General features: G+C 43.0%; 1 protein-coding gene across 1 annotated transcript in view; it reads right to left on the bottom strand.

Moving 5' to 3' along the window:
* The window catches only part of ar (androgen receptor), a 96,274-nt gene that overhangs the window by 63,639 nt on the left and 10,395 nt on the right, over window positions 1-22,240 (bottom strand). Inside the window, exons 2-3 of the mRNA XM_017459546.3 lie at window positions 8,687-8,835; window positions 3,634-3,750 (exon numbers count right to left, since the gene is read on the bottom strand). Of these exons, the coding sequence (XP_017315035.1) occupies window positions 3,634-3,750; window positions 8,687-8,835 (266 nt within the window). The remainder of the gene's footprint in view (window positions 1-3,633; window positions 3,751-8,686; window positions 8,836-22,240) is intronic.

The raw sequence follows: 22,240 nt of genomic DNA, 5'->3' as shown, positions 1-22,240 counted from the left end.
CAAATTTTTGTGACTTTTTTTTAGATTGCTACCATTTTTAAAATGAATTTTAATTAATTCCTAATTTAATTCTCTGTGGTTTATTTCACTATTAGAATCCGGAGATAGCTTTAGCTAGCATCATAACGATCTTCTTCTTATTATTCTTATTATTATTATTATTATTAATGATCTAATCACTGGTGTGGAAGATTTATCATAGAGAAACAGGGAGTGAGACAGGGAGAGAAAGTGAGACAGGAAGAGAGTGAGACAGGGAGTGAGACAGGAAGAGAGTGAGACAGGGAGTGAGACAGGGAGAGAGTGAGACAGGGAGTGAGACAGGAAGAGAGTGAGACAGGGAGTGAGACAGGGAGAGAGTGAGACAGGGAGTGAGACAGGAAGAGAGTGAGACAGGGAGTGAGACAGGGAGAGAGTGAGACAGGGAGTGAGACAGGGAGAGCGTGAGACTGTAATATTTGAGGTGATGGTGAGGCAGTGACAGAGCGATCATCTCTCATTCACTGTAATAACACAATGAGACACGTACTCATGCTCCTAATGCAGTGTGTTAAACGTTTAACCCTCACACACACACACACACACACACACACACCCTACAATCACTCTCAGTCTATTACACTCTCTGAAAACCTGAACTGGAACTGTTAGAACTCATTTCCCAGATCTAACACCTTCCAGTTTTCATCTTATTTTATATTTAAAAGCAATAATGTGAAAATGACAAGCAGCCTGAGTTTATTCCAACAAACTTCCACATCTTCCACGCAGATACGGGAAAAGGCTCTGAATTTAATGCTTAGCTGGAAGACGTAGCTGTAAACGGATAAAAACTATGACGTGCTGTTGTTTAATCGATAACGAGTCGTAAGCGTTTGGCGAACGATACGAGGAATGAAACGCTTGCTGCTCCAGTGTTGCTTACTTTCCTCCAAGAGCACATCCTGGAGTGTTTTATCTCTCGTTAAGCTTTCCTTCTCTCTTTACATTCTCTCTCTCTGTCTCTATGATCTTCTCTCTGATGTGGTTCCGCAGTCATCGTCCCTCGTTTAACTGAGCGACTCGGAATCTGACGGCTGAGTTATTAGCAGCGTCGGCGTCAGGACCGATCGCACAGCGGACAATAAGAACAAACGCTGACATTTAATGGGCTTTCCGGACACGCACATACACACACGCACACACAGACACACACACACATACAGGTTTTTAACTAAATGCATGTCATAGCACATCACGGCACCACGGACGCTTTGTGGTTGCTTCGTCGCACATCTCCGCCCCCAAGCCGCCATGTTGGATCCTCTGTGCTGAGCTCATCACACCGCCACAGAACTTTCCAGAAGTTAGCACTTTAGAGGAAGTCTCGCGATTTGATTGGAAAGAAAGAGTTAAGTCAAATTTGAACGTGGCGTGCAGTAGCGCCGGTTTGTGAATGGAGGGCGGAGCCGGAGATGGTGAGTGGTAAGGATCGCACATCTGTCTGGAATTATACTAATGAATGTTCTGTGTTGCTGTGAGCAGAGGCAAGAATAAAAAAACAGGAGAGAGACAGGCGCCTCGAAAGACAGAGAGAGAGACAACCAGCACGGAGCCATGTGTGTGTGTGTGTGTGTGTGTCTATAAAATAAAACCACTGAAAAGAGAAAGAGAAAGAGAAAGAATAAAGCGCTTTTTGAGTTGTTCCAAACCTCCAGCTTCCTTGTTCCCTGCCTGAATCTGGGAAAGTGCTACACTAAGGGTTTAGTTTTTTTTTTCTCAGGTTTCTACAGCAATATTTCAGTAAGTTATAAACTGAAATATCACTGACAAAGCAATCGTCCCCAGGGGGCGGGGCCAAAGCTGACATTCATCCAATGGCTGTGAAAAAAATACTGAAGCCTGTCATCAAAGGAGTATGGTGTCACTGCAGAACAAAAAAAAGCCTTTTTCCAATTATTGGGCATTTTCAAACAGTGTTACCTCATTCTAACCCCAACCCTAACCCCAACCCCAACCCTAACCCCAACCCTAACCCCAACCCTAACCATGTTACCTGATTCTAACCCCAACCCCAACCCTAACCCCAACCCCATCCCTAACCTTAACCCCAACCCTAACCATGTTACCTGATTCTAACCCCAACCCCAACCCCAACCCCAACCCTAACCCCAACCCTAACCATGTTACCTGATTCTAACCCCAACCCTAACCCCAACCCCAACCCCAACCCTAACCCCAACCCTAACCATGTTACATGATTCTAACCCCAACCCTAACCCCAACCCCAACCCTAACCCTAACCTTAACCCCAACCCTAACCATGTTACCTGATTCTAACCCCAACCCCAACCCCATCCCTAACCTTAACCCCAACCCTAACCATGTTACCTGATTCTAACCCCAACCCCAACCCGAACCCCAACCCCATCCCTAACCTTAACCCCAACCCTAACCATGTTACCTGATTCTAACCCTAACCCCAACCCTAACCGTGTTACCTGATTCTAACCCCAACCCCAACCCTAACCCTGTTACCTGATTCTAACCCCAACCCTAACCCTAACCCCAACCCTAACTATGTTACCTGATTCTAACCCCAACCCTAACCCTAACCCCAACCCCAACCGTGTTACCTGATTCTAACCCCAACCCCAACCCTAACCCCAACCCCATCCCTAACCTTAACCCCAACCCTAACCATGTTACCTGATTCTAACCCCAACCCTAACCCCAACCCCAACCCCAACCCTAACCTTAACCCCAACCCTAACCATGTTACATGATTCTAACCCCAACCCCAACCCTAACCCCAACCCCATCCCTAACCTTAACCCCAACCCTAACCATGTTACCTGATTCTAACCCCAACCCCAACCCTAACCATGTTACATGATTCTAACCCCAACCCTAACCCCAAACCCAACCCTAACCCTAAACTTAACCCCAACCCTAACCATGTTACCTGATTCTAACCCCAACCCTAACCCCAACCCCAACCCTAACCCTAACCTTAACCCCAATCCTAACCGTGTTACCTGATTCTAAAACTAACCCCAACCCCAACACTAACACCCCAACCCCAACCCCAACACTGGGGGGGTTACCTGATTCTAACCCCAACCCCAGCCCTAATTGTAGCTGCCTGGACGGCTGAACAATGCCCATCCGGTCTGAAGATGCCCAGTGACTGGGAAACGCCCAATTATGTTCTGCAGAGACCCACACTTGCATCAAAGGGCTGTCACACTCACACTCACACACACACACTCACACACACACACACACATACACACACAGGAATGACAGGTTTCACATATACAAAAAATCTCCATGTTGTCTGTCACACTCTCACATGAAGACAATTCCACCAAAAAACTCCAGAATTTTCCACATCCAGACACCGGATTCCATCTTCCTCTTTCAAATTTCACACAAACGCACAAAAAAAGCACAGCGACTCTCACACGCACACACACACACACACACACACACACGCTGATCTGTAATTCACGGCCAGACTACACCTCAGTCTGTCTGTCCCGTCACTCAAACCAAAACACCAATTAGACAATAGCGTTCTGACAGAAACACCGACAGACAGACGGACAGAGAGACAGACAGACAGACACGCCCACTCAGCGCTTACTTTACCTCCGAGAGTCATTCCTGCCTCAAAGCACTTCTTCAGACGACATGAGGGACAGTTCTTCCTCCTCAGCTTATCGATGGTGCAGTCGTTCCTGCTCGCACACAGATACTTCTGCTTCCCTGAGAGACAGACAGACAGACAGAAACACACACACACACACACACACACACACAGAAACATTCTATTAGAAAAACATGTTCCTCAGAAGCATTTACAGTGGTTTCTTCACATTAAGGCTGGGTGATAAAGGATATCGATAAGATGTAAATTATGGTGTTTAATTGCAATCTTTTACTTTAATTTATTTCATGCTGATGATAAAGTCTGGAGTAAAATATACATCTACACTGCAGCAGAACCCATAACGCCTAACAGAACCAAACAGAACCAAACAGAACCAAACAGAACACTGATTCCACAGTAAAACCGCGCTTTATTAGCTTTGTTGTTGTTCTTGTTGTTGTTGCTGCTGCTACTGTTGTTGTTGTGAAACACATGCTGCTCACTGTTTTGACTGTTCATACACACACACACACACACACGCACACACACACTAACGAGCCGAGACCACACACAGCGGCGGTGCTACAGCGAGGTTCTCCTTCATGCTCCACATTCAAGGTCTAAAGCAATCAGAGCGAGTCTAATGGAGGCCACAGAGCCACGATCCTGCTGTCACACTGCAGCGTAATCACATTCTCTCTTCTCTCTTATTCCACACACACACACACCACTTTACCCTTATATAACTACACACACCACACATGAATCACATTAGTACATCATTCAAAAGCTCATAACAGTTTAAAGGTTAAATACATTCGATTTAGAAAAAATAATAAAAAAAACCACAGGGATAAAAAAGGAAGAAAATGGAAAATACAGAAAAGAATTAAGAATGAACAGAACATATCATTTCCAGAGAGAAAGACAGATGTGCCGAGAGTGAGACCGGTTTTAGCAGAAGATGTGCTGAGAGTGAGACCGGTTTTAGCAGAAGACGTGCTGAGAGTGAGACATGTTTAGCAGAAGACGTGCTGAGAGTGAGACATGTTCAGCAGAAGATGTGCTGAGAGTGAGACATGTTTAGCAGAAGACGTGTTGAGAGTGAGACATGTTTAGAAGAAGACGTGCTGAGAGTGAGACATGTTCAGCGGAAGATGTGCTGAGAGTGAGACATGTTTAGAAGAAGACGTGTTGAGAGTGAGACATGTTTAGCAGAAGATGTGCTGAGAGTGAGACATGTTTAGCAGAAGACGTGCTGAGAGTGAGACATGTTCAGCAGAAGATGTGCTGAGAGTGAGACATGTTTAGCAGAAGACGTGTTGAGAGTGAGACATGTTTAGCAGAAGACGTGTTGAGAGTGAGACATGTTTAGAAGAAGACGTGCTGAGAGTGAGACATGTTTAGCAGAAGACGTGTTGAGAGTGAGACATGTTTAGCAGAAGACGTGTTGAGAGTGAGACATGTTTAGAAGAAGACGTGCTGAGAGTGAGACGTGTTCAGCAGAAGACGTGCTGAGAGTGAGACATGTTTAGAAGAAGAAGTGCTGAGAGTGAGACCGGTTTTAGCAGAAGATGTGCTGAGAGTGAGACAGGTCTGTCTGCCAGGTCTGTCAGGGAGTTCTCTTCAGATACAGACGTGTCAGTAAACAGTGAGGGAAAGTCCTCAGTCTTCACAGTTTATTGTAATTATCTGCGCACGGTTCGGTGCCAGATGTTTCAGGAGCAGAGAGCCGTCGGATTTCTCCGTTTCATCTTTAGATCAAGTGCGCGCCTTTACGTTCTGAGAAACTGCCTCGGTTCTGCTGAGTTCGCAAACTTAAAGGATTACAAATCTGACCTGGTTGACATTCTGGCCAGAGTTCATGAAGAACAGCAGTTTTACAGAAACGACGCTGATATTCTTCTTTTTATTTAAAAATCTTCCGGTTGACCGGTTTCTATTGCGAGGATGAGGTTTAAGCTTAGAGTACTGGAGTTCAGGGTGAGGTTAGTGAGGTCAGGGTTAGGGCTTCTGAGGTTGAGTTACTGAGAATTCATCTGAAGTTAGGGTTGTGAAGGTTGAGGTTAGTGAGGTAGAGGTTAGTGAGGTTGAGGTTAGGGTTGTGAAGGTTGAGGTTAGTGAGGTTGAGGTTAGTGAGGTAGAGGTTAGTGAGGTAGAGGTTAGTGAGGTAGAAGTTAGTGAGGTAGAAGTTAGTGAGGTTGAGGTTAGTGAGGTTAAGGTTGTGAAGGTTGAGGTTAGTGAGGTAGAAGTTAGTGAGGTAGAGGTTAGTGAGGTTGAGGTTAGGGTTGTGAAGGTTGAGGTTAGTGAGGTTGAGGTTAGTGAGGTTGAGGTTAGGGTTGTGAAGGTTGAGGTTAGTGAGGTAGAGGTTAGTGAGGTTGAGTTTAGGGTTGTGAAGGTTGAGGTTAGTGAGGTTGAGGTTAGTGAGGTAGAGGTTAGTGAGGTTGAGGTTATGGTTGTGAAGGTTGAGGTTAGTGAGGTTGAGGTTAGGGTTGTGAAGGTTGAGGTTAGTGAGGTTGAGGTTAGTGAGGTAGAGGTTAGTGAGGTAGAGGTTAGTGAGGTTGAGTTTAGGGTTGTGAAGGTTGAGGTTAGTGAGGTAGAGGTTAGTGAGGTAGAGGTTAGTGAGGTAGAAGTTAGTGAGGTAGAAGTTAGTGAGGTTGAGGTTATGGTTGTGAAGGTTGAGGTTAGTGAGGTTAAGGTTGTGAAGGTTGAGGTTAGTGAGGTTGAGGTTAGTGAGGTACAAGTTAGTGAGGTAGAAGTTAGTGAGGTTGAGGTTATGGTTGTGAAGGTTGAGGTTAGTGAGGTTAAGGTTGTGAAGGTTGAGGTTAGTGAGGTTGAGGTTAGTGAGGTTAAGGTTGTGAAGGTTGAGGTTAGCGAGGTTGAGGTTAGTGAGGTTAAGGTTGTGAAGGTTGAGGTTAGTGAGGTTGAGGTTGTGAAGGTTGAGGTTAGTGAGGTTGAGGTTAGTGAGGTACAAGTTAGTGAGGTAGAAGTTAGTGAGGTTGAGGTTAGTGAGGTTAAGGTTGTGAAGGTTGAGGTTAGTGAGGTTGAGGTTAGTGAGGTTAAGGTTGTGAAGGTTGAGGTTAGTGAGGTTGAGGTTAGTGAGGTTAAGGTTGTGAAGGTTGAGGTTAGTGAGGTTGAGGTTGTGAAGGTTGAGGTTAGTGAGGTTGAGGTTAGTGAGGTACAAGTTAGTGAGGTAGAAGTTAGTGAGGTTGAGGTTATGGTTGTGAAGGTTGAGGTTAGTGAGGTTAAGGTTGTGAAGGTTGAGGTTAGTGAGGTTGAGGTTAGTGAGGTTAAGGTTGTGAAGGTTGAGGTTAGTGAGGTTGAGGTTAGGGTTGTGAAGGTTGAGGTTAGTGAGGTTAAGGTTGAGGTTAGTGAGGTTGAGGTTAGGGTTGTGAAGGTTGAGGTTAGTGAGGTAGAGGTTAGTGAGGTTAAGGTTGTGAAGGTTGAGGTTAGTGAGGTAGAGGTTAGTGAGGTAGAGGTTAGTGAGGTTAAGGTTGAGGTTAGTGAGGTTGTGTTTAGGGTTGTGAAGGTTGAGGTTAGTGAGGTAGAGGTTAGTGAGGTAGAGGTTAGTGAGGTTGAGTTTAGGGTTGTGAAGGTTGAGGTTAGTGAGGTTGAGGTTAGTGAGGTTAAGGTTGTGAAGGTTGAGGTTAGTGAGGTTGAGGTTGTGAAGGTTGAGGTTAGTGAGGTTGAGGTTAGTGAGGTACAAGTTAGTGAGGTAGAAGTTAGTGAGGTTGAGGTTAGTGAGGTTAAGGTTGTGAAGGTTGAGGTTAGTGAGGTTGAGGTTAGTGAGGTTAAGGTTGTGAAGGTTGAGGTTAGTGAGGTTGAGGTTAGTGAGGTTAAGGTTGTGAAGGTTGAGGTTAGTGAGGTTGAGGTTGTGAAGGTTGAGGTTAGTGAGGTTGAGGTTAGTGAGGTACAAGTTAGTGAGGTAGAAGTTAGTGAGGTTGAGGTTATGGTTGTGAAGGTTGAGGTTAGTGAGGTTAAGGTTGTGAAGGTTGAGGTTAGTGAGGTTGAGGTTAGTGAGGTTAAGGTTGTGAAGGTTGAGGTTAGTGAGGTTGAGGTTAGGGTTGTGAAGGTTGAGGTTAGTGAGGTTAAGGTTGAGGTTAGTGAGGTTGAGGTTAGGGTTGTGAAGGTTGAGGTTAGTGAGGTAGAGGTTAGTGAGGTTAAGGTTGTGAAGGTTGAGGTTAGTGAGGTAGAGGTTAGTGAGGTAGAGGTTAGTGAGGTTAAGGTTGAGGTTAGTGAGGTTGTGTTTAGGGTTGTGAAGGTTGAGGTTAGTGAGGTAGAGGTTAGTGAGGTAGAGGTTAGTGAGGTTGAGTTTAGGGTTGTGAAGGTTGAGGTTAGTGAGGTAGAGGTTAGTGAGGTTGAGGTTAGTGAGGTTGAGTTTAGGGTTGTGAAGGTTGAGGTTAGTGAGGTAGAGGTTAGTGAGGTTGAGGTTAGGGTTGTGAAGGTTGAGGTTAGTGAGGTAGAGGTTAGTGAGGTTAAGGTTGTGAAGGTTGAGGTTAGTGAGGTAGAGGTTAGTGAGGTAGAGGTTAGTGAGGTTAAGGTTGAGGTTAGTGAGGTTGTGTTTAGGGTTGTGAAGGTTGAGGTTAGTGAGGTAGAGGTTAGTGAGGTAGAGGTTAGTGAGGTTGAGTTTAGGGTTGTGAAGGTTGAGGTTAGTGAGGTTGAGTTTAGGGTTGTGAAGGTTGAGGTTATTTTATAAATGTTTGTCCCGACATCATGGTACGCTCTGTTTTTCCCTTCACTAGAAGGGGCGGTTGCTCTCAGTATTCTCCACTGAAGGCTCGGCTCTTATCTGCTGAGCTCTGGTGAGTTTTTGGGTTTTCATTTCAGTAAACGCTGCAGTGCACCTGAACCTCATCAACCACCTGAACCTCATCAACCATCCGAAGAATGAACGTGACTGATTCAGCCTGAGGAATTCGGTGTTCCTGCTTGGGCTTGGACGTAGATCTGCAGCCACGCTGGCCTTGGTCTAGCTGGTAAACTAATGACCCTGTGTGTGTGTGTGTGTGCGCGCGCGTGTGTGTGTGTGTGTGCGTGCGTGCGTGTGTTTACCTTCAGCCGCTCTTTTGAAAAACACTTTGCAGCTGCCGCAGGTCAGAGCGCCGTAATGGCAACCGGAAGCTTCATCAGAGCAGATCAGGCAGGTGCGCTGCGGAGGGAAGAAAAACTCCATGGGGAACACCTCCCTCGCACTCTCCAACCTGAAACACACACACACACACACGTTAGAGCGAGCCCTGGTTATGCACGCTGTCAGTGTAGAAGGTGCAGTCAGTGATTGAAGCGTTCCCACATGCCGCATGCTCTGACACATGACTGTGAGTCAGCGAGTCAGAGACATCGACAAACTGGATATCTACAGGTACCGCAGCACCTTTCTGACACGACTCCAAAGACCAACATTTACAGTAACTCTCTGATTGTGTCATCATCGAAGGTGTTTCTCACCACTTTACTTTCATATTCACAAATAAACGAATCTCTGTAGGTGGATAATTCCAGCTTCGGTTTAACACACACCCTGTCTGAGTAACCCTGGAAATGGACGGATCTTCATCACTTAATGTTAAAGGATAGCGTTGCTAAGCAACGGATAAATACTGAAAGACTGCAAATGTGACTAACAACTTCGCTAACTAACTAACAGATAGCGTGTGTGTGTGTGTGTGTGTGTGTGTGTGTGAGAGGTCTTTTAGAGACAGCGTAAATGAGTGGAAATGATACAGAAACATCCGGAACGCTAACATTTCCCTCAGACGTGTTAGAAACCGCTTTAAAAAAGCGTTGTGCGGCTCAAATGGCAGTGTAATTACACTGAAGCGCCGGGCGAAGCTCCACGAGGGAAAGAGACTCTGTGGTAAATTCCACAGGAGTGGATGGTTTATGAGGAATTTTCTCGTAATTACACTGACACGTGACCGAGTTTAGACGTTTCGGGTCGCTGTCAGTTAAAAGAACTTTTCAAAACAAAACAAAAAAAAGGCTGACGCTTGTAAAATAGAAAGCATTTTAGCGCTCGGTTTCCATCGGAGCGGTTTAGAGATCGTCACGGAGATGAAGATCAGATCAAAGGGAAAATATCAATCTCGAGGTTTTAAACGTAAACTTTTCAGCTTTGTGGAAATAAAAGTAAAGAGATGACGCCAAAGTGCAGCACAAGGGACGAGCTCACTGAAGTGCAAAATGAGGGAAGTGCATTTTCTCATATTTGACTAATCTGTCTCTCTCTCTCTCACACACACACACACACACACACACACACACACACACACCTGGATGATTCCCGAGTACTAGAGCGGAAAAAAACTCTCACTGGGAAATTACTGATATACCATGTGCAAGTCAAAATATATATTAAAAATACAGCTGTGTGTGTGTGTGTGTGTGTGTGTGTGTGTGTGAGTGTGAATGTGTGTGTGATAAAGTGTGTTATGTTTATTTCTATGCATCTCTTTGACCTTGCGTGTCCAGAAACCTTGAGCTTTCACAATGACCGTCACTGGGTTGAAGTTATGTCTGCAGATGGTTTACACACACACACACACACACACACACACACACACACACACACACACACACACATATTAACGAGTGGCTAGCATGAGCCTGCACAAAATCCCTGAATCTACAAAACAAATAAGCAAACAAACAAAACAGCTGAAATCTTTAAGTGTGTGTGTGTGTGTGTGTGTGTGTGTGTGTGTGTGTGTGTGTGTGTGAGTATGTGTTTGTAAAAGAGATATAGAACTACATTTGTGTTATAAATGTATTCATATATGAAATACATGTAAATGTAATAATAATACATTTTAAAGACAGCGAGAAAGAGACAGAGAGAGAGAGAGAGAGAGAGAGAGAGAGAGAGAGACAGAGAGAGAGTGAGACAGACAGAGAGAGAGGGAGAGAGAGAGAGACATACAGAGAGAGAGAGAGGGAGACAGAGAGAGACATACAGAGAGAGAGAGAGGGAGAGAGAGAGAGTGAGACAGACAGACAGAGAGAGAGAGAGAGAGAGAGAGAGAGAGAGAGAGTGAGAGAGAGAGACAGACAGACAGACAGAGAGAGAGTGAGAGAGAGAGAGAGACCCCCCCATAAAGGAGTCAATAAACACTAGTATCTTTTGGAAGAACTGACTATTCAAACACACACACACACACACACACACACAGACACACACACACACACACACACACATTATGTTTCACACACATGAATGTTATTTTTGAACACTGTTAGTAATGTAATAAAATGCACAGTTGATTTCTGTAAATATAGAAAAAAAGAAATGATCTTCAGTTAAATGAAAGCTAAAATGAAAAGGGTTTTGAGATTTTATATTTGATATTTCTCTGTTGAAATAAAGTATTACATTTTTTGGGTTTGATGCATGATTCCATGGGTCCCTTAAATTATTATTATTGTTATCATTATTATTAATATGAATATTAATATACATATGATTATTATTATTATTATTATTACTAACTTTACAAGTTTCCCGTCTTCTTTTACGCTCTTGTTTGGGTTTATTGTTCTGTAAGGAATATCGAGCATTATTTGCGAATGATTCTCCGAGTGAAGAATGATTACTGAGGGGAGTATATAACGCTAACCAGTTTGAGTTCTATGTAAATACGATGAATGGTTCTATGTAATGATGAAGCGCAGATAAACGAAGGATTTCTCGGGGAAGAACTCGCGCGGGATCTGCTGGTGTTTATGCGCTGTGAGGGTCAGCGTTTATATACGGGATCATTCCCTCAGCGTGCTCTCGTGTCAGAGTTCATTCTGGCACTCTGTGAGATACGAGCCGGAGTTTGTGGTTCTCTGGATCGAGCTGTTTATCGTGTCTGGAATCTGTCTAACCCGTTCTTCCAGCTCAGGAGCACGGAGCAGGTTATCTGCTGCCAGTGAGACGAGCAGCGCTTTCACTCTCCGCTTTCCATCAGGTTCCTCTTTCAGTCCCCGGAGTTTCTCCGGCGGCTCGGATTCCGCACCATATATAATCAGGAATAATTATAGGCCGAGAAAGATTTTTATCTGAAATAACGGAGAAGGTTGTTCGTGATCAACTTTCTACCTTTTTTAATGGAAATGGGATTTTGATCAATGTCACGCAGGCTCTAGATCAAAAGACGCAGAAAGTGTCTAGCGGTTTGTTGATGTCGGTGGACTCGGGGAATTTTGCTGTTTTAGAGCTTCTCGATCTGAACGATACGATACATCGTACGACTCTCCTGGATCGCTTAAGTCAACGCGTGGGGATTCGGGGCCGCGCCTTAAAGCGGTTCTCTTCTTATTTGAAGGAGAGCACATTTGCTGTTGAGTTACGGAACTTAATTTTCCGCCTCTGTCTCCATCCCCTCTGGGGTTCCTCAAGGTTCCATTCTCGGCCCTGTTGTGTTTTCTTGATGTATGCTTCCGTTGGGATTGATTTCTCAAAATCTATCACCGTTAAGCAGATGATACCCAGATGGTCATTCTAAACCGTCTTCACTTCAATTCAGTTTTATCGAATTATACTTTAACGACGGACGCTGTCTCAGAGCGGCTTTACAGAAACGTATGAACACAGGATGGAGATTTTAAGTGTGTGAGTTTATCCCTATTGAGCAAACCGGCGGTGACGGTGGTGAGGAGAAACTCCCTGAGATGATATGAGGAAGAAATCTTGAGAGGAACCGGACTCAGAAGGGAACCCGTCCTCATCGGGGTGACCCCGGACAGTGCGAGAGCAAAAGAAAGTTCAGAAAGTTCGTTTTGTTGAACTCGTCCACTGTTCAGTAAAGGACACCTGAGTGCAGAACTGTAGGTGGTCAGTGCAGTCTCAAGGCCATCGCGGCACCCGTCGTCCCAGCGACAATCTCCACGTGAAACTGAGGTCCGAAACCGTCTCCTCTGTATGCATAGTCTTCTCTGTATGACGGATAGCTGCGAACTTCCTGCGGCGTGATGAATCACAATCTGAAGTGGCTCTTCTGATTTACACAAACAGTAAATGAATGAAACGTCCTGGTCCTCTATCCGTTAGCGTAAACGATCACGTGAGGGATCTTTCCGATTTGAAATTCCACCAGCAGATTAATGCTGTGGTAAAAGCGTCATTGCTAAAATGAAGAAAAAACCCCACAACCCTGTTTTTTAAGGTTGTGGAAACCGTGGTTCCTGCTTCGCTTCGTCTAGACTGGACTATTGTAATGCTTAATATTTTGGGGCTGTCTGTCGATTTATTATCACGCTCACAGTTAGACTCCTGACCGGCCCTCGGAAGTACGCTAGCGTCTCTCCTGCGAAGTCTTCCCTGCTCTGGCTAACAGTTAAACCAGGTTTCAATATAAAGCCTTTGAATGGTTTTTAAGGGTTCACGCGGACTGACACCAGAACAGCTACGTCAATCGCCCAGACAGAGTCTCCTTGTGAGTTTTCCAAAGGCACGACTGAACTCTAAAGCAGACCTAAAGTGCGTTCTCTGTTGCAGCTCCGCGTCTCCGGAACATTCTCCAGGTCCACGTTAGATCTCGTGATGAAACCGGATCTTTTAAATCGCCGTTGAAGACTCGTCTTTACTCTGCTGCGTGTAACTCTCCTTAAACCTGCGTGCCGGATGGTCCACGGTTAAATGTGCGTGTATGGTAGCGCGGAGTGTAAAGCACTGCGGCGTTCTGTTAAATCTGCCGTATAAATAAACTGCGATTGATCGATCGACTGAATCATTTCTTTATTTTTAGCAAGATTATTTCTTTAATTGAATTTGATTTATTCATTTTAAGCGTAGGTGAGATAGGACGGTGCGTATTATAAAGAGTATTCTTCACTATGAGGAGCACTGTCATGCAAACGAAATCGGACAAAACTTTTTAAAATACGTCGCAAAGCTGTTTATACTTATATATATATATATATATATATGGTGTGTATACCGTATAATCCATGTATCTTAATCAGGAGTGTAACCATGGCAGCAGGCATAAATAGGCTCCACCCCTCACCGTCACCGTAGCGATGCTAAATGAGACCGGGACGAGGTGGGAACATTTATTCGCGCACGTTAATGTTAACGATGATGCTGATTCTTGACGTTGGTCAGTTTATCTGAAGTAAGCGTCTGAGCGCTCTGGGCGTAATCGTGCAGCTTGACGTGGATTAACGCGTATAGATTTGTCCGTACTAAAAACGCCGCCGTTAATTATTTCTGCTCGACTTTATGCTCAGGAGTAACATTATATCAAACTTATAGCCTTTTAACTACGCAGAAAGGAAGGATTAATAATCGTGGAAGTGCATCACCGTAGCAGTGTGTGTGTGTGTGTGTGTGTGTGTGTGTGTGTGTGTGTGCGCTGTTTAATACAGTTCAGTTGTGAGTAAGCAAAACAAACGGACTCTGACACGTGGTGGTGGTAGTTCACTGATACCAGAGTTACGTATCTGATTATTTACAATGTTGTGCTGCTTCTGTCAGAAATAAACAATTCATAAGCGGGTTTCATAAATAACTGCTCATCGTCAGCTGCTTAAAAACAACACACACGCACGCACGCGCACGCACACACACCAATTAATTACAAATAAGCCATTCAAAACATCTCCTCTGTATGTGTGTGTGTGTGTGTGTGTGTGTTGTATTTTGTTGGTTATAAAAACAAAGGTGTAATGCGCCGAGGGAAGCACACATGGGTTAGTACAGAGAGGTGAAGGACCCCTGGTCAGTTGGGATATCCCCGTCTCCCCCCCCAGCTGGGTGCTAATTAAATGACCCACCGTTTAAAAGTCCACAGGGACGGACCGTACCAATTCCCAGTGTGTTTGCGGAGGGGGGACGGACTAACGGACAAAAACACTTCACGCTAACTAACCGATTAATTATTTAGAGTTTAACCTGACATTATCTATCCACTATGGGCGTGTCCCAAACCACATGCCCTGTTCACTATACAGTGCACATAATAATAATAATAATAATAATAATAATAATAATAATAATAATGCTATTGTTACTCCATTCACAAATAACCGTGTTTGCGTATTTTCGGACGGAGCTCTTTTGTTACGTGACTCCAGCACGTGTCTGCGTGAGCACATGGCTCGGCTTTTCTTTCCAGCGCTGTAAATAGAAGCTGCTTTTATAATTCGCCCCTCGTCCTCGTCCTCGTCCTCGTCCTGGCCTCTGCTCCTGTGGAGAAATACGGCCTGGTTCCGGACAGATGTTGGAGCAGATGTTGAACGAGTCGCTCCGCCTCTCCTGGCATGGAATCCCTCAAAAAGGTGAGTGCGATCTGTAGAGTGGACCGCGCACCTCATTGACTAATCATCCTCACGCCTCAGCCGCGTTAATTACAGAGCAAACGACCAATTAGCTTTCAGATCCACTGCCAAGTCCACTAACCACACGTTCACTGCGTCCATCGCCACTTCATCTGCGCACCTCCACACCACGCTCACGTCTTTCCTCACAGCACCTGTCCCTGTCCACGCGCCGCGGCACAACTCCTTACCCAGCTTAATTACAGGCCAAGCGTCCGTCTCCTTCGTTTCCTTTTAAAGTCTTTCTGCTCTTTTTTCAGTCCGTTTGCAGCCACTGTTACTCTTTTTATTGCAGATTTGAAATTTGACACTTTTTGTGTCATTTAAATGTGATTTTACTACATCGACGTCATTCTGTCATTTTAATGTAACTTTACGCCTTTTTATGTCGTATAAATTGAATCTGAGTCATTTTAATGCACTATTAACTGCTAATTTTACTCTTTAATCTCACTTTAATACAACTGTACCCTTTTTAATGTCATTTTAATGTAAATGGACTCTTTTTGTGATTTTAATGTAATTTTAGTCTCATTTAAATTCGACTTTTTATGTCACTGTGTCATTTTAATGTACGTTTACACCTTTGCACGTCATACAAATGCAATTTTCGTCTTTTCCATGATCATTTTCGTGTAGTTTGAGTTTTTTTAATGTCGCTGAAATGTAATTTTCCTCCGTTTAATGTCACTTAAACGTAAATGTACTCTTTTTATGTCATTTAAATGTCACTGTACAATTTTCATGTCGTTTTAATGCAACTTTACTCGAATTATTTACATTTAATGTAATTATGATCTATTTTACATGAATGTGATGTAATCGTAGTCTGTAATTTGCGTCATTTAAATATCATTTTATTATATTTAAGTCATTCTGTTGTTTTACACCTTTTTATGTTGTAGAAATTGAATTTCCCTCTTTTTTTATGGACATTTAAAAATAATTTTAGTTTTTTAATGTGATTTGAATGTAATGGTGCACTTTTTTGTGTCATTTTAATGTCATTTAAATATAAATGGACTCTTTTTATGTCATTTAAATGTCATTTTACTTTTTAGGTCATTCTGTCATTTTAACGTGAGTTTACACCTTTGTACGTCTGTAGTTTTGTAGTTTTCGTCCTTTTTTATGATCGTTTTAATGTAATTTTAGTGTTTCAATGTCGTTCAAAAGTAATTTTACTCTTTCTATTGGCATTTAATGTAATTATTCCAAATTTTATGGCATTTTAGTCCTTTTAAATAATTGATCACCACATTTAAGGAAAATGTTGACGTTCCAGATATTTCTGTTGGTTCAGGTTAAGCTACAAACTTTCGAAATTTTGTGTATTCCGTTCTTGTCATCTTAAAAAAAATGAAATTAGCATTTGATATAAAAAGATAGACATCTACCTCTCCAGACTGAACATCTCACACGAGATATCACAGCTTTCCTTTAAAAACCCTCTCAGCACGTCTGCAATGAAATATCTCTTATAACATGTCCATTTATCTACACTGTAGATATATTCTGTACTAAACTGAATATGAAAATAATTTGATTCGGACAGTGTAAAGGGCAGTAAACTAAAGCAGAGGAAAATGTTTGGCGGAACATTACACGTAAAAATATCCGTAACGCCAGCGCGGTAAAACAGGTCGTGATACAGGTACGGGTCATAATTATGCCATCGCTGATGATGTCATCACAATGTGTGTTACATGTAGTGGGTATTAATGTGGAAACACTAAAAGATTCTATTGCCGAGAGCGATGACAGCTGATAAAGGTTAGCACCCAAAATAACAAGTGTGTGAGTGTGTGTGTGTGTGTGAGTGTGTGTGTGAGTGTGTGTGTATGTTTAATCTCTGCTATGAGAACGCCCTGTCCCTTTATAAAGTTACTCACATAACTATGGAATAGTGTGTGTGTGTGTGTGTGTGTGTGTGTATGCGCATGTGTGTGCATGTGTTTATGTTTACATGTGTGTGTGTGTGTGTGTGTGTGTGTGTATGCGCATGTGTGTGCATGTGTGTGTGTGTATGCGCATGTGTGTGCATGTGTGCGTGTGTATGTGCGTGTGTGTACATGTGTGTGCAAGTGTGTGTGTACCTGTGTGCGAGTGTGTGCGTGTGTGTGTGAGTGTGTGTGTGTGTGAGTGTGTGTGTGTGCGAGTGTGTGTGTGTGTGTGTGAGTGTGTGTGAGTGTGTGTGTGTGTGTGAGTGTGTGCGAGTGTGTGTGTGCGTGTGTGCACGTGTGCGAGTGTGTGTTTGCGAGTGTGCAAGTGTGTGTGTGCGTGTGTGTGCGCGAGTGTGTGTGTGTGTGTGAGCATTAAGCCATTTAAACACACACTCAGTACAGTGCGGATGAACACCGAGCGCACGCTCGTCGTCTCTCTTCCTCTTCTCTTGCTTTCTGTTTTTATACTTATAAAATTTATAATTATTGTTTCTCTTTTGTTTCTCTCTCAGTTCAGTCTCATCATGTTTGGTGTGTGTGTGTGTGTGTGTGTGTGTGTGTGTGTGTGTGTGTGTGTGTGTGTGTTTAAACTTAGCCAGACTATGAAATGGCTCTGCAGTATCAAATTTGATTCTCTGTTCAGGTAATAAATAAATAAATTAAAATGGAAACTTAAGTGTTTACTGTAGACACACTGACACACACACATACACACACACACACACACACACACACACACTCACACACACTCACACACACACAAGAAAAGTTCGTCATGCTTGATTATTTATTTTAATTTAAAAACTTGAATGAAATCAGATTCAATTATTATTATTATTATTATTATTATTATTATTGTTATTATTATTATTATTGTTGGTGTTGTTGTTCTTGTTGTGAATATTATGTTGATGATGATGATGATGATGATTAGTGAAGACGTTGTGAAGTGACTGTGGAACAGAGGCTGCTAGTGAATCCAGAGTAAAATGATCAAATAAAAAAACTTTATCAGTCAGTTTAAGTGATTTGACTTTTTCGTTTCCGCCATCAACACATTTATTTGAGTAGGAATTGTCCTGCGTGTCCAGAATGGCCGCGTGTTTAATGTGCACTTGATTTTGCGCGCTAATGTGTGGACTCCTGACCTTTGGGTTCGGAGCGTGCGCTCATGGCATTTTCATTTTCCTTTCATTTCAGCTCAAATCAGCTGTTTATTAAAAATACATCAGCGCTGAACTTCTCCATTAGGCTCTAACTGTCAGGCTTTCAGTCTTTCCCTTCTGTTTTCTTCAATATTCTCTCCATCTGTCCCTCGTCCTCTCTCCTCACGTGTGTTTGTTTACTTTCACCCGAATTCTTTCACTTCCTGCTGCATGCAAAATGCAAACCAACAAAAGCCTGACGTTCCTGATGGCTGAGCACAGGAGAACAGGTAGGAGAACGCAGAGGAGAACGCAGAGGAGAACACAGAGGAGAACAGGTAGGAGAACGCAGAGGAGAACGCAGAGGAGAACGCAGAGGAGAACGTAGCAGGAGAACACAGAGGAGAACAGGTAGGAGAACGCAGAGGAGAACGCAGAGGAGAACGCAGAGGAGAACGCAGAGGAGAACGTAGCAGGAGAACGTAGCAGGAGAACAGGTAGGAGAACGCAGAGGAGAACGCAGCAGGAGAACGTAGCAAGAGAACGCAGAGGAGAACGCAGAGGAGAACGTAGCAGGAGAACGCAGAGGAGAACGCAGAGGAGAACGCAGCAGGAGAACGCAGAGGAGAACGCAGCAGGAGAACGCAGAGGAGAACGCAGAGGAGAACTCAGAGGAGAACGTAGCAAGAGAACGCAGAGGAGAACGCAGCAGGAGAACGCAGAGGAGAACGTAGCAGGAGAACGTAGCAGGAGAACGCAGAGGAGAACGCAGAGGAGAACGCAGAGGAGAACACAGAGGAGAACGCAGAGGAGAACGCAGAGGAGAACGCAGAGGAGAACACAGAGGAGAACTCAGAGGAGAACGCAGAGGAGAACGCAGCGCTCGTTCTGATTGTAAACATGATTGGAGGACGCCTGTTTGGGGTTTTGTGAATCAGGACCAGTGAAAGTTCAGCTGTTGAACTTCTTCACCCAAAACACGCTAACGTGGCTAATACCCACGCTAAATCATTTAGCAGAAGCACTTTAAAGAATATTCTCCTTCTTTTAGCTAATAAATTATTCATCCTGATTCACTCGGAAGGACTTTAGCCGAGTGTGTGATGCTAACGCTGCTAATCACCACAACAACTAACCAGCTGTCACTCCTGCTCAGTGTTTCAGTACGAAGTTCTAATCAGGATGAAGTTCTGTTGAATAGCAGATGAACAATTACTGGCCTGATTCGAGTTTCTGCTGCTGTATAAACATGCTAACCCTGCTAATAAACATGCTAACCCTGCTAATAAACATGCTAACACTGCTAATAAACATGCTAACCCTGCTAATAGACATGCTAACACTGCTAATAGACATGCTAACACTGCTAATAGACATGCTAACACTGCTAATAGACATGCTAACACTGCTAATAGACATGCTAACACTGATAATAGACATGCTAACACTGATAATAAACATGCTAACACTGCTAATAAACATGCGAACACTGCTAATAAACATGCTAACACTGCTAATAAACATGCGAACACTGCTAATAAACATGCTAACTTACTAGCATAAACCTTATCTCAGTGTTCACGTTTATGGATGAAGAGTAAAATGAAATGAGAAATCTACTGATTATTGATGATTGATTATTTGTAAAGTCTTCGACTGCTGTAAAAAACAAAGATTCTAACTCTGCTAATAAACATGCTAACTTACTAGCATCGCGGTACAATTCCGATGAGCATATGTCAAATGATAATTAATAACTGGAATTTCTATTAAATAAACAGCAAATAACAATATTATAATTAAATGATAAATAAATAATAATTACTAAAATGGACACTTAAGCATTTACTGTACACACACACACACACACACACACACACACACACACACACACACCAGATGTTAGTGAAGATGTGAAGATGTTGTGAAGATGTTAGTGAAGTAATTGTGAAGATGTGAAGATGTTGTGAAGATGTGAAGATGTGAAGATGTTGTGAAGATGTGAAGATGTTGTGAAGATGTTGTGAAGATGTGAAGATGTGAAGATGTTGTGAAGATGTGAAGATGTGAAGATGTTGTGAAGATGTTGTGAAGATGTTGTGAAGATGTGAAGATATTAATGAAGATGTGAAGATGTGAAGATGTTAGTGAAGTAATTGTGAAGATGTGAAGATGTTAGTGAAGTAATTGTGAAGATGTTGTGAAGATGTGAAGATGTGAAGATATTAATGAAGATGTGAAGATGTGAAGATGTTGTGAAGATGTTGTGAAGATGTGAAGATGTGAAGATGTTGTGATGTTGTGAAGATGTGAAGATGTGAAGATATTAATGAAGATGTGAAGATGTTGTGAAGATGTGAAGATATTAATGAAGATGTGAAGATGTGAAGATGTTGTGAAGATGTTGTGAAGATGTGAAGATGTGAAGATGTTGTGATGTTGTGAAGATGTGAAGATGTGAAGATGTGAAGATATTAATGAAGATGTGAAGATGTTGTGAAGATGTTGTGAAGATGTGAAGATGTGAAGATGTTGTGATGTTGTGAAGATGTGAAGATGTGAAGATGTGAAGATATTAATGAAGATGTGAAGATGTTGTGAAGATGTTGTGAAGATGTGATGTTAGTGAAGTAATTGTGAAGATGTTATGAAGATGTGAAGATGTTATGAAGATGTGAAGATGTGAAGATGTTGTGATGTTGTGAAGATGTGAAGATGTTGTGAAGATGTTGTGAAGATGTGAAGATGTTAGTGAAGTAATTGTGAAGATGTTATGAAGATGTTGTGAAGATGTGAAGACGTTGTGAAGTGACTGTGGAACAGAGGTCAGCGTGTTCCTGACATTCACTCGGCTGCTAGTGAATCCAGAGTAAAATGAACTCTGTAAACTTTATTATTCAGTTTAAGTGATTTGACTTTTTCGTTTCCGCCATCAACACCGCTTCAGATCCACACTCTGTTTAAAAGCTTCTTACATATTAACTTCCTTCTTATTATTCTTATTTATTTATTCATTCATTTATTTATTTCTTTATTTGAGTAGGAATTGTCCTGCGTGTCCAGAATGGCCGCGTGTTTAATGTGCACTTGATTTTGCGCGCTAATGTGTGGACTCCTGACCTTTGGGTTCGGAGCGTGCGCTCATGGCATTTTCATTTTCCTTTCATTTCAGCTCAAATCAGCTGTTTATTAAAAATACATCAGCGCTGAACTTCTCCATTAGGCTCTAACTGTCAGGCTTTCAGTCTTTCCCTTCTGTTTTCTTCAATATTCTCTCCATCTGTCCCTCGTCCTCTCTCCTCACGTGTGTTTGTTTACTTTCACTCGAATTCTTTCACTTCCTGCTGCATGCAAAATGCAAACCAACAAACGCCTGACGTTCCTGATGGCTGAGCACAGGAGAACAGGTAGGAGAACGCAGAGGAGAACGCAGAGGAGAACGCAGAGGAGAACGTAGCAGGAGAACACAGAGGAGAACGCAGAGGAGAACGTAGCAGGAGAACGTAGCAGGAGAACGCAGAGGAGAACGCAGCAGGAGAACGTAGCAGGAGAACAGGTAGGAGAACAGGTAGGAGAACGCAGCAGGAGAACGTAGCAGGAGAACAGGTAGGAGAACAGGTAGGAGAACGCAGCAGGAGAACGTAGCAGGAGAACGTAGCAGGAGAACGCAGAGGAGAACGCAGAGGAGAACAGGTAGGAGAATGCAGAGGAGAACGCAGAGGAGAACGCAGAGGAGAACGCAGCGCTCGTTCTGATTGTAAACATGATTGGAGGACGCCTGTTTGGGGTTTTGTGAATCAGGACCAGTGAAAGTTCAGCTGTTGAACTTCTTCACCCAAAACACGCTAACGTGGCTAATACCCACGCTAAATCATTTAGCAGAAGCACTTTAAAGAATAATCTCCTTCTTTTAGCTAATAAATTATTCATCCTGATTCACTCGGAAGGACTTTAGCCGAGTGTGTGATGCTAACGCTGCTAATCACCACAACAACTAACCAGCTGTCACTCCTGCTCAGTGAATAATAATATAAAGAGATGATAGATAATAATCGCTTAAATGCATCGCTAACAGTGACGCGCTAACACTCTTAGCTAATTCTTACAAACTGTCTGTAGTGATTAGCATTTGGTTGGTGAATTTCTTTATGTATTTAAAATGTCCCTTTAATCTTTAATAATAATCAATTAATACTGTAATATAATAATATAAACAT

Source organism: Ictalurus punctatus, chromosome 28 (assembly GCF_001660625.3).
Source record: "Ictalurus punctatus breed USDA103 chromosome 28, Coco_2.0, whole genome shotgun sequence".
NCBI classification, from domain to species: Eukaryota; Metazoa; Chordata; class Actinopteri; order Siluriformes; family Ictaluridae; genus Ictalurus; species Ictalurus punctatus.
This window is presented reverse-complemented; position numbering and strand designations above follow the sequence as displayed.